This window comes from Ursus maritimus, unplaced genomic scaffold (genome assembly GCF_017311325.1).
Source record: "Ursus maritimus isolate PB19 unplaced genomic scaffold, ASM1731132v1 scaffold_17, whole genome shotgun sequence".
Taxonomy (NCBI): Eukaryota; Metazoa; Chordata; class Mammalia; order Carnivora; family Ursidae; genus Ursus; species Ursus maritimus.
Window position 1 is genome coordinate 38,335,663 of NW_024424119.1, and position 12,524 is coordinate 38,348,186.

The 12,524-nt window shown below is 38.8% G+C and overlaps 1 protein-coding gene across 3 annotated transcripts in view; it reads left to right on the forward strand.

Annotated features, from left to right (window-relative positions):
• Nucleotides 1-12,488, forward strand: part of MUSK (muscle associated receptor tyrosine kinase) — an 86,874-nt gene extending 74,386 nt beyond the window's left edge. For all 3 annotated transcript variants that reach the window (XM_040631697.1, XM_040631698.1, XM_040631699.1), the window contains 5 exons: nucleotides 2,056-2,231; nucleotides 8,456-8,657; nucleotides 9,173-9,364; nucleotides 10,518-10,666; nucleotides 11,806-12,488. In XM_040631697.1, the coding sequence (XP_040487631.1) occupies nucleotides 2,056-2,231; nucleotides 8,456-8,657; nucleotides 9,173-9,364; nucleotides 10,518-10,666; nucleotides 11,806-12,488 (1,402 nt within the window). The remainder of the gene's footprint in view (nucleotides 1-2,055; nucleotides 2,232-8,455; nucleotides 8,658-9,172; nucleotides 9,365-10,517; nucleotides 10,667-11,805) is intronic.
• The last annotated feature ends 36 nt before the right edge of the window (nucleotides 12,489-12,524 follow it).

A 12,524-nucleotide genomic window follows, 5' to 3' on the forward strand; every position in this document is an offset into this window, starting at 1 on the left:
TTACATTACACTTTCCCGAAAATCTTATGCACTCTAATTGTTTTCTGGCTGTGTTGTAATGAAGAACAAATAAGGCAATCCTTAATTTTGTTCCTTTGGAGGGACTATTTTTTTTCTTGCCAAATAGTAGGATTATTTTTTCATCTTTGACCTTCAAAATATTTGTAAAATTCATCTGGGAGTAATTCTCTTTTCATTATTTTCTTTCCTATCAGTAATACAAAAATAATGGATAATGTGACTTAATTATCAGGTTTACATTCTTTTTTGTCCTAAGAATGTTTTCTTTTACTATATCTTTGAGTATTTTCTATTTTTTACGGGCTTTAGTTTTCTTATTGGGAAACATTATCTATATTCTAGATCTCTTGCCGGCTCTTCCCTCTCAGCTGTCTCCTCACACATTTTCACCCTTCCTTCTTTCTGTCTGCATTCAGTTCAGACTTGTCAAGTTTTGCTGTTATTTGTCCAATGTCTTGCAGTGCCATTTCTTTATGGTTTTTAATGACAATTCTAAGTCCTTTTGTGTTCCTTTCACTTCTTTGTGGTCTTTATTTTCTTCAGCTGCTACTATGTTCAAGTTAATTTAGTTTTTAGTTATTTTCCATTTCATCCTGATTTTTTCCCTGGAAAAACTCTTCTAAAGCGGTCATCTTTAATGCATGTCAATGAAAACAAAGCAAAACAAACAAAAATTTTTCTCATGTGTTCTTCTGTTTAGAGTAAAAAAATAACTTTCCAGGGTATTTGTTTCCTCCACAAAATGTGGGCTACAGAATTTTTTTCACCTGCAATATATTATTTTTGCACAGTTTAACAGTGCTGTCTGAATGCAAAAAGTTGTGTTTGTGTGACCCAAGGGTAGGACCCAGGCATAGCAAGAAGCAAGCTAAGCAATGCTCTTCTGGTTCTTCGAGTTCTCAGAAGCCTTGAAAGTCCCACTGCTCTCTCTTCCATTACAGACACATAAAGAATTCTAAATCCTATTGTTCTTATGACCACATTGTGTCCCACCACATTCATAAGCACAGCCCTTTCATTCCACACATGTTCAGTTGGTCCATATTGACAGGTGGTTGCCCAGAAAAGTGGGAGTATAGGCAAGAGTATTTTTAAAAAGACACCATTGTGACATATATATGTCACAATACACACACACACAATTTCCTCTTCTCTGAATCCTTTAGATACTGAATGAGCAACATTGCTATTATCTCCAATTTCTTTAATAATCTTTAATTTCCTTTTATTTTTAATTCCAAATATTTTAATTTGGAGTTAACCAGTTTTTTTTTTTCCTATGTAGTCTATCCTATTTTCTATAGGATAAGCTTAAGCAAATATTCATGCACAAAATTCTAATTAGTCCAACTAGTCTTTCTTCAACCTTTCACTGGTAATAAAACACACGGATGAACATAACATTTCATATTTCAATAGACTAAATTACTCTGGCTTTCTCAGATGGAAGCACACACAGCAATGGGATAGGAGGCAGCTTCTCCCCAAGGCTAGAGTGGGTAAGGATCCATATGCCCTCCTGTACCCTGCCAGGAAGGTGGTGCTCTTCTGTTTTGGTGGACAAAGTATGCAGATATGCCAACTGTGCCCCTCAGTCTCCGCCCATTAGCCCTGAAATTATAGGAAAATCTCTCAGGCTAGAAACTGATTGACAATGATCTATGACTTTTATTATGTGCGTTTTTAAAACTCTAGGTACCTTGTTTCTGTCCTTTTGTATTTATTTTAATACGAATTTGAGAGAATGCATATTAGGAATTCCTAATCTGTTACCTTTTGAACTTCAAAATTCTTTTCCCCCAGGAGCATTAACTACACTTTAAAAACAAAACAAGATAGCATTTCATCTCAGGGATAACATGCTATCTTTCATAAAGTCTCACATTATTTACAATAAAATGATCCCTTCAAAAACACTTTTGCAAGAACAGACAACATACTATGATGATGTTTTGAAAATACAGAATCTAGGCTCTGCCACAAATTTGGCCTTAACATGCTATGATTCATCAAGTTTTGTTCTCCATAAAATAGAGAATATTGCCTGGCAGTGAAGGAGCTCTTCTGTGCAAGAGAGTGGCTGGCAATGGAAGAAAAGACTCACAGAGGACTCTACAGATCCGGGATGTACCTGCTCTCCGTGCCTGATTGCAACAAGCTCCCCAGCATGCACTGGGACCCCATGGCCTGTACCAGCCTGCCATATTTAGGTAACAGAATTCTCTCAAGACTTTAGAGGTTAAGACAAATTTACTATTCTGAAGAAAGTAAGTTGTGAACTTAAATCTCCCAATATTTCTAGGCATTTCTAATGTATTTTTTGAGTTCTCCCCGTTTTGGATACCTAATCACAGAATCCTACCATCTATCCTAATTGCCCAAGTTAGCATTAGGGTTTAATTTCACTCGGTCAAAAAGAAATTAAGGAGCACTTTTAACTGCTGCTTAAGATCTTATTTCGTAAGGAGATCTTACAAGAGCTTGTAACATTTTTTGGAACGTGCAGAGAAATGGCTAAGAAACCTCATATTATGTCAGATGAGTGGAATAAAAGAATAAAGTCCCCCTTCTTAGCTAACAAAGCAGATTTCTAAGCATGCAAAAATAAGCCACATGGTTGAAAATGCTGATCTCACAAAACAAAGCTGAATCTCTGCATGTTGTTTAATGAACTTCGTTTGGAAGGAACTGTTGTTAGCCCTAACAGCTGGTTTAATTTCAATGACACAATCCTTTCTCATTCGAATGCAAAGAATGTTTTCCAGTTGTATATTGAAAAACTGAAAGAAAATTTGCATTTCTTAGCACTCTCTCACAGAATATGTTAGGTATCTGGATGTTTATTTAAAATAAATTTTTATCCTTTCCCCCTCAGATTATAAAAAAGAAAACCTAACAAGTAAGTAATTTTGTTTGTGCCCTTGAACCCTTATGTGTATGTAATTGGATTCGTGCATGCGTATTTACACTCATACTTCATGATGTCCAGAACCGAATGTACGGCTCCTCTCAAAGGTTTTTCTGCTATGCTTACTGGTGTAAAACATGAAGGAAGATCATCAGAAATCTCAGTTTACAGCTCCTAATTAGGCCATGAAGAGCACCATATTTACACAATGATACAAATAATATCCCCTACCCCAAGGTTATAACTTGCTTGATCCTTTCTATGGCTACAAAATAAGCCAAACTGAAAATGTCACCTTTGATTTTGCATTTTTGATTTTTATATCATCTAATTATTTACAGATGAAAAAAATATTTATTTCTTCATTGAGCCAATTCATGATCCTCATTTGTGACGAAAGATCTTTCTTTCGGAAGACAGGTGTTCTTTAAGACAGCTAATTTCCAGTATAAAGTTTACAGGGTCAAATCAAACAGTTTTAAAACTGGGTGCCTCAAAATCCCTAGGAAAGAATTCAAGAAGGTTGCTTGGAAAGAGATGTCCTAGACACAAAGGTGTATCCAATGATGCTTTAACCTACCCGAATGCAGAAATCTTCAGAATGAAATTAGAAAAGTTTTCATTTCAGTTAACTCCCTTTGAGGGTTCAAGGCTTAAATCATTTCCTGTGCCCTATCTTTGGGCCTAAGTGCCTCTGCATCCGGCTAAGAGCCAGGCCTTGATTTTTCCAGCTCCCTTCAAGGACTGAGACTTCGAGTATTAAAAGAAAGAATGCTACTGGTCCCACTTGAATGGCTCGGTGTTAAACAAGAGCAGTATGGAAACCCTAAAAATCTATTATTCTGGAAGCCTATCAAGTTGCTACTTCCAAATTGAAAGAATGAAAAAGAAATGTTTCCATTCTTTGTCATATAAGCAGCTGAAACTGAGTTTGATTGGACTTTTAATTGGTGACTATGGTCTTTGTTATCCTTTGATTGTTTACTCATTCATCCATTCAGGCATTCATTCCACTGTGCAGAAGGTGCTGACCTTCAGTCCTAGAACAGACAGGAACACACACACACAAATCCATATTTCTGCCTTGTACATGGATTCTAAAAGATTGTGAACAGCATAAATTACCTACAATAAGCCAATTTCCTACCCTTAAAAACCTAGTTTTATGAAATCTCTGGTACATGTAAGAAAGTGAACAGCAAATGTCATCAATGGATCATTTCACTTGACCATGTAATGGGGAATGTCTAAAACTGTGCTCGGTGGTTAAATGCAATTATTATTGAAGAAACTGGCTTAAGCCTTTCAGGTAGGTTGGTAGTGAAGCAAAGAAGGCATCTTGATTAGGTCGAGTGTCCCATATTCTATGGAGTGTATAAAGCCCTCAAATATTTCTTGAAGTTTCTTGATTTCCGAGTAAACTCTGAAGGACATGACCAGTTCACTTTGAAGGGCGATGGAAGATTTTTTTTTTTTTTGCTTGAACACACACAGAATTTCAGTAGTTTTCACTTTTATAACTTTTTTTGCTGAAGTGAAATATCTTTTTGAGTTTGAAATGTCTTTTTACTATTCACTTTGTCTCTTTAGCAGGTATTTCACTATTCCTGAATTCGATAGGGCTCTACACGCTTCACGTTCTTCCTCAGCCGGGTTTGTGGGTGACAGAGTCTCTGTATCCCAGCAGATCTTCAGATTAGCGTTCTCTCACCTGAACAGTTGAAAGCTGTGTTAGCGGGATACATTCCTGAGTGACACTCCTCTTCTCTCAGTAATCTATAGATGCGATTTCACTCTTTCCTAGCTTCTAGTTTTGAAAATAACTGGTTGTCTGGTATGAGTCTTGTTACTTTTTCCTATAAGCAATTTGCTGTTTCTATTTAGAAAGAAACTTTAAGATTTTCTCTTTATCCTTGTCATCTGCATGGTGGAAATCCTATATGGTGGTGTGTTACTGGACATCTCTTTCCAACTCTGCATTCAGGACTTTGTCTTGGTAGCTTGAAATCAGCCAAGGAAGTCAGGCTACAGGCAGACAGATGATCTTTCTAAAGCAAAAAGCTGATCATGCTACTCCAGTGACGCCAATCCCTCTGACTGATTCTCTCCACTCACTGCAGGGCGAAGTCCAAATTACCTACCTTGGCATACAAGGCCTTTTATGACCCAGACCTGATAGCCGCAGCCTTACCTAGACACACTCCCCAAGTCAACAAGGAAACTTTTAGGTGCACTTTCAGGAAAGCACCACAACTGCTTGGTCTGGACCCTGAGATATGCTATTCCTTCTCTGTGGAATATGACCTCTCTTCCCGCCCCCCCCCCCCACTCCTCCTGCTCCACTCACACACATCCACCTTCAATTGGTTATTCCCTACTCAACCTTTACACTTAACTTAAAATAATTTGCTCTAGAAAATCTACCTAGTATGCCTAGACCTGAAGTTGAGCTGCCCCTGGATGTTCACAAGCTTATCAGACTTTAAACACTTCTTATATTCTATTATAACTATCAGTTTACTAATTGTTCCCCAGCTAAATAGTTGAACACAAAGACGTGCCATGTCCACCACAGTATTCTTGATACCCAACATCAATATTAACTTAATGAATACATTAATGTACGGATGAATGAGTGAATAAAAATTCCCCTGATGTTCAAAGGGAAAAGGTAGAGATAAAATTGATGAGAGAAGAAAAAGACAAAAAGAAGGAGATCCGGATTGATAATCTGGATCCGAAGAGATAATTGGTCACTCTAGGGAAGGCCACAGCAAATAGATCAGAAGCAATAAACAAGGAATAGCAAAATATCCACAAAGGAAGATATAATTACATCCATAAAGCAAAATTATTATTCAAACAATGCCAATTTTTGCATTTTGAAAATAAATCTTACTAAGTCATCATGGATTATTCTCTTAATATGTCTCATATTTCTTTAAAGATTTATTTATTTATTTTGGAGGTGGGGGCAGAGGGAAAAGGAGAGAGAGAATCCCAAGCAGACCTCCTGCTGAACATGGCGCCCAATGCAGGGCTCGATCTCACGGACCCAAGATCACGTCCTGAGCCGAAATCAAGAGGCAGACGCTTAACCCACTTAGGTGTTCCATGTCTGATATTTTTGATAAAAAATTATCCTTATTTTTACTAATGAGATTAACAGTACCAATTTTACAAATTACATTCCCTCACATGTTAAATATGGTTTGAACTGCCCTGTAAAACCCAGATACAAAAATTGTCGCCTCTTCCTGTCTTTCAATGCTTGTTACTACCTTATTATTATCAGGAAGTTTAGTTTTCCAATTTAAGCCCCCCTCCCCACCCATCTTGGATAGATTATTTAAAAAAACAAAAAAAAACAAAAAAAAACCAACCTTCAGATGACTCAGTCCAAAGAAGGTCAGTACGGCTTTCAAGCCAATCACAAAGGCACGTAGGAAGTCAAAGTCCGCTGTTGCTGTGATACCTGATGAGAAATGCTGTGCTTGCTCCTGCAAGAATGCACTGCTGAGCTCTTCTTCCAGCTCCAGTGCCTGAGCTGGGGGCCTTCCCACCACAACAGTGACAAGACTTGGTCTCCACAGGCTCTAAAACCACTTGCTAGCGACTGGTGCTCAGGCCACAGAAACTGTGTCCACTCCTACATTAAGAGCTCATTCATGGGCACCCCTTGTAATCTCCGCCCACTTGTCATCACTTTGTAAGCGTCCTATTTCAAATGGCTTTAGGAACCTACTGCAATAAAAGTTTTCTTTTGACCTTCTGATGTGCTATATTAATCTATTTCCTTACATCAAACACTTAATTCTTTTACTATATTGCAGCTAATTGCTAACATTTCATTTAGGGTTTTTTAAATCTATGTTCCTTAATCTATGTATGCACTTTTCCTTTGTGCTAACATTGCCAGGTTGTGATGTTAGTATTATAATAACTTTCTAAAATAATTTGATAGATTTTTCTCATATTGGAACATTTTATAAAATCTAGAAATTTTTATCTCTTCCAAGACCAAAAGAATGTATCCATAATTCTATAATGACTTTTAAAGTTCCTGGTTATGACTACCTTCAGATTTTCTGATTTTTCAAATTTGGGAATATGGTCCTATTATTTTTCTAAAGATTTAAAAAATGTAACTGCATAATTACATATTACTGCATATTTATTTCAGTCTACTGTCAAAACTCCTTTACCATTCCTAATTTCGTATGTTTGTGCCTTTCTTGTCTTTTAAAAATTGAAATTCCACTGATAAGACCACTTTATAAAGACCAACTATTGACCCATTTTTAAATTACAGCATTTGTGGTATGTGTATTCTAACTTATTAATTTCTGCTTGTACATGGCTGTTATTTTATCAGCTATTTTTCTGTTTTCTGTAGGTTTTGTTTCTTTTCCAAAGTCTTGAGTTAAATGTCTAGCTCATTCACTTTCATCCTTTTTCTCTAATGGAAAGAGATAACTCTAGGACTTTACCACTGAGCACGGCTTTGGCCAAAGCTCACATACTCTACCAGGAAGTTGTTTTCGAATCTGTCCCTATGGCTACTTTTTACTCTTTGAGTGAAAAGTTATTGAATTTTTTTTAGATGTCCTATTGGATTTTACTTAGTCTATTGCTAATTGCATTTTAGTCAGAATAAATCTGCATAATTTCTGCTTTTGAAATCTGAGATTTACTTTTGTGGCCTGACAAAAGATCATGTCTGTCAGTATTCCGCAAATATTTGAAAACAGGGCTTATTCTCTCCGTGTAGGGTACAAAGTACACTGTTTGCTATTAGAACATTCTTGTCAATTATATTATTAAGATACTCTGTCTCCATGTTTTTGTCTTTACTCAGTCAATTAAAAGAATATAAAATATAAATTAATAAAGCTGTTTTAATAGATACGCAAAGGACTTTGCACTCTACAGAGTGATACAAACATGGCATCTTTTGGTTTCCAGGGTAATGCAGATTTTGCCTTGTTTTCAGATTGCACTGACCTTTTTCATAGGAGTTTGACAGGAGCTCAATTTTTGGATGAACTAACTTTTCATTTGTGTCCTAATATTTCCACTCTTCATCTTCTTCTATTATGTTTGTTTTGTTTGTAAATCAACAAACAGCTTTAGACAATCCTGGCCTCAAATACAATTTCATGAAATTATTTTATTTAATAACTTAATTAGGTCCATAACTGTTGTCTAGTCATAAACAACATGATGCAGTGTAAAGAGCACTAGCCCAGGATCTGCATTTGTCTTGGAAAAAATAGTTCCTTTCTCTGGGTCTCATCTGTAAAGTTCTGTGATTCTGTAAGTTGGATTGACTTACAACTGGATCTCTGGATTCTTAGACTTGGACTTTATAGATATATAACCAGGGAGAACCTGATCCATGAAACCATATTCCTAAAATTAAATTAAGTTTACTAAATTTGCTTAAATTTAGCCAAGATGGCCTGAATGCAAAGATTGCTTCTTAAAAGTTTAAGAATGAATGAAAAGAATTTTGTTTACTTACAGCATTCCCACCCATGACGTCCTCAAAGCCGAGCGTGGACATTCCAGACTTGCCTTCCTCTTCCTCTTCCTCCTTCTCTGTCTCACCTACATACTCCATGACTGTAATAATCTCCATCATGTCCAGCTTTGCCATATTTGTGCTTCTTACTGTAACTACTCTTTATTGCTGCCGAAGACGAAAACAATGGAAAAATAAGAAAAGGTGAGATTCTACTTTAAGCCAACCACATGTAGTAATATTTTAAAACTTACAAATTTAATATTAGAATTGGGGACAGGAGGAAGAATATATATAATACTGCCAGTCCCTTTATGACATCCGTTACCTTGCTTTAGGATGAAGCACCCAACCACGATCTTTAAAAATATCAGTAACATTTTACATAGGATCCCATGTCCTAAGGTTAATTTTTTTACAGCAGATAGGATCTAAACAATAATTTGGAAAAATATGGCTATTCCTGCTCCCCATCTGCCCCAACCCCCCAACCCATTGCCATGACAGATTGGATAGTGACAAAATTCCTAAGAAAAGTTACCTTTTGACTCCCAGACTGAAGAAAATATGTCTTGCTCTAAAACTGAAGGATCTTCAGCTGCCTTAGTATAATTTGTTTTGTTTCCTCCTAACATTGTATCTCTTTAAAACCCAAGCCCGAGTACAAAGATCTCACCTGATCCTGAACTTATCATTGGTCTTCCCTGTCTCACCTGCAGAGAATCGGCAGCAGTGACCCTCACTACTCTTCCTTCTGAGCTCTTGCTAGACAGACTTCATCCCAACCCCATGTACCAGAGGATGCCACTCCTTCTGAATCCCAAATTGCTCAGCCTGGAGTACCCAAGGAATAACATTGAATATGTGAGAGATATTGGAGAGGGAGCCTTTGGAAGGGTCTTTCAAGCAAGGTAAAGTTACCCCTGTGAAAAATCTTTCCACAAAAATATGTAATGTCTGAAAAGTCACCAGACCACTACCTTGATGTCTAGGCTGTATGTGTGATAATTATTATCAAATAATTCTTCACATCATTAACCTCATTTTACTAAGTACTGTACTTTGAATCTTAATAATTTTTCCTCTCTGCTGAAAAACAGGGCTGAGTAGAAGAGAATCTTCATTTATGTATATATCAAATTATAAGCAATTAGCAAAGTTTAATTATATTTCCTTTCCAGAAAATAATTTTATCATACATTTTAATCATAATTTCTTGTATTGTTTTTAGTAAATAATTGTAAAATTTACTTCTCTTCCATTTTCTATTGCTATATTCTCCACTTCGTTTAAAATATGCTTTGAACTAGTCTCTCCATTTAAGAATTCAGAGCCTGACGTGTAGATATTAAATAGATGTCCATGGAATGGCAAAGCAGAAAAGGGGAAAAATAATGCAAAAATGCTAGAAAACAATGAGCTCAAGGAAAGAGTATGCATAAGGACCAATGCTAGCCCATTTATTACCTCTGTGTGAACTGGAAGGAAACAACCTTTCTGCATGGATGTGGCTCACAGACACACAGGTGGGCCAGAAAACATGGACTTGGTTTTATTAACCAATTGTCATTCTGTGCCGGTGTTCTTGGGCAGGACACAAACTTACCGCCACTCATAATGGCCCTGGTATGGAGGTTACATGATTAATGAAAATCTCACACAAATACTTATGGGGAACCAAAAATATGTAAGGGATCATTTTAGACTTCAGAAGGATATAAAGATGAGTAAGCCATGGTCCCTGCCTTCCAGGAATTTAGACTGTGGCTAGAGATCAAGGGTTTAGAGTGCTAATGACAATCTCATTGGATCTGTGTACTTTAGAATTCCTGACATTTACAAATAATGCATTTTTCAAACAACCTGTGTTGAAAATAGTCCCAGTGATTTTTATTAATTGGCGTCAAGAAGTTTTAAGTACAATCTACTATTGGCCTCTTTGATTCTGTGGCTCTGGGAAAGGCTGCAAAAGTGGAGGGAATATATATGAATGCGGGTAGATGAACGTGGATATGTATAATGCTCCTGATTGTTGCTTTCTTCCTAAATAAATGTCTCTTTCAGGGCTCCGGGCTTACTTCCCCATGAACCTTTCACAATGGTGGCAGTGAAGATGCTCAAAGAAGAAGCCTCCGCAGACATGCAAGCAGACTTCCAGAGGGAGGCAGCTCTCATGGCAGAATTTGATAACCCTAACATTGTGAAACTCTTAGGTATGAAAATAGAAACAAAGAAACGTATTGCAATTATTCACATTTCTTGCCAAATGGAGGCTTTCCAAGTTTTCCTCCTTCATCCTGCACTGGCACCTTCTCCTTTACTTCATCAGAGAGACATCTCTGTTTCTTCCCATATAATATTTTCTGGAACATGGTATTAAACAACCTCAGTTCAAAAAATGGGTTTTTTTAAATTGCTCAGAAAAAAATATGTTGTCATTTCTTTAAATTTCTCTCTAGAATCTATAAATACACTGATTGCCAAATCCCTGAAAGTAAAAACCAGCCCCCAAATAAATAAGCCAAGATAATGTTATTTGTTATTTCTCTTCCTTTTTGAACAGAGACTTCTAATTTTTGCTGGAAAAAAAGGAATCATAGATCTCATAATCTGTTTTTACGGTGATGTGAAGTTGTGCCCAAACGATCTGATAGTTCAAGGTGTCCTATTTCCCTGTCGCACACGGCAAGAAGTTAAGATTTACAAATGTTCTCCTGGAACTAAAATTGAGACTCTATATGCGCATTTTTTTTTCTTTCTAGAACAAACACTGTAAAACCTAAATTTTAAAATGTTTCACTGAGTACTTCAACTAAGATTTTGGATTGTTTTTGTCATTCTTTCCAAATTTCATACATCTTCCCTATCATCCTTCTCCACAGAAGTAGCAGAAACACAGAACATTACACGCTCAAAGCAAACATGCGTTCCCAAATTCACTCACCAAACATGTACTGAGCACTTGCTGTACCAGACACCTGGCAGGTGTGTGGGATTTAAAAAAAGAATAAGACATGATTTCTGCTTTCAAAGTGCTAACATGTTGGAGGAGAAACCTCAAACAAGTAGACGGTTGTCCCAGGATGACAGGTCCTAGGCCGATAGAAGGACAATCCTTGATCGGTAGTGCTGGAAGCCCAGGCATTCTAGCAGGAGTGACAGATAAGCCGAATCTTAAAAGGAAAATAGGAGATGTTGACACAGCCAAGTGGGGTCAGGGTTGGGCTGTGATGCTGTCCACAGAAAGCCAGGGCCCCCTATGTTCTGATCTTGGTCATTGGCCATTGCAGCGCTCTTTCTGGAGCGCCACGTTAGACACCCCGCCTAACACGGCCCGTGATTTCGGTTGCAGGCGTGTGTGCGGTCGGGAAACCCATGTGCCTGCTCTTCGAATACATGGCCTACGGCGACCTCAACGAGTTCCTCCGCAGCATGTCCCCGCACAGCAGGCGCAGCCTCAGTCACGGCGACCTGTCGGGGAGGGCCCAGGCGTCCAGCCCTGCCCCGCCGCCCCTCTCCTGCGCCGAGCAGCTCTGCATCGCCAGGCAGGTGGCCGCCGGCATGGCTTACCTCTCGGAGCGCAAGTTTGTGCACCGGGATCTGGCCACCCGGAACTGCCTGGTGGGCGAGAACATGGTGGTGAAAATCGCCGACTTCGGCCTCTCCAGGAACATCTACTCGGCGGACTACTACAAAGCTAACGAAAACGACGCCATCCCCATCCGCTGGATGCCGCCCGAGTCCATCTTCTACAACCGCTACACCACCGAGTCGGATGTGTGGGCCTACGGCGTGGTGCTGTGGGAGATCTTCTCGTACGGCCTGCAGCCCTACTACGGCATGGCCCACGAGGAGGTCATCTACTACGTGCGCGACGGCCACATCCTCGCCTGCCCCGAGGACTGCCCCCTGGAGCTGTACAACCTGATGCGCCTGTGCTGGAGCCAGCTGCCCGCCGACAGACCCAGCTTCCCCAGTATTCACCGCATCCTGCAACGCATGTGCGAGAGGGCGGAGCGCACGGGCAGCGGCTGAGGGCCGAAGGCTGCCCCCCCCCCCCCCCCCCCCCCC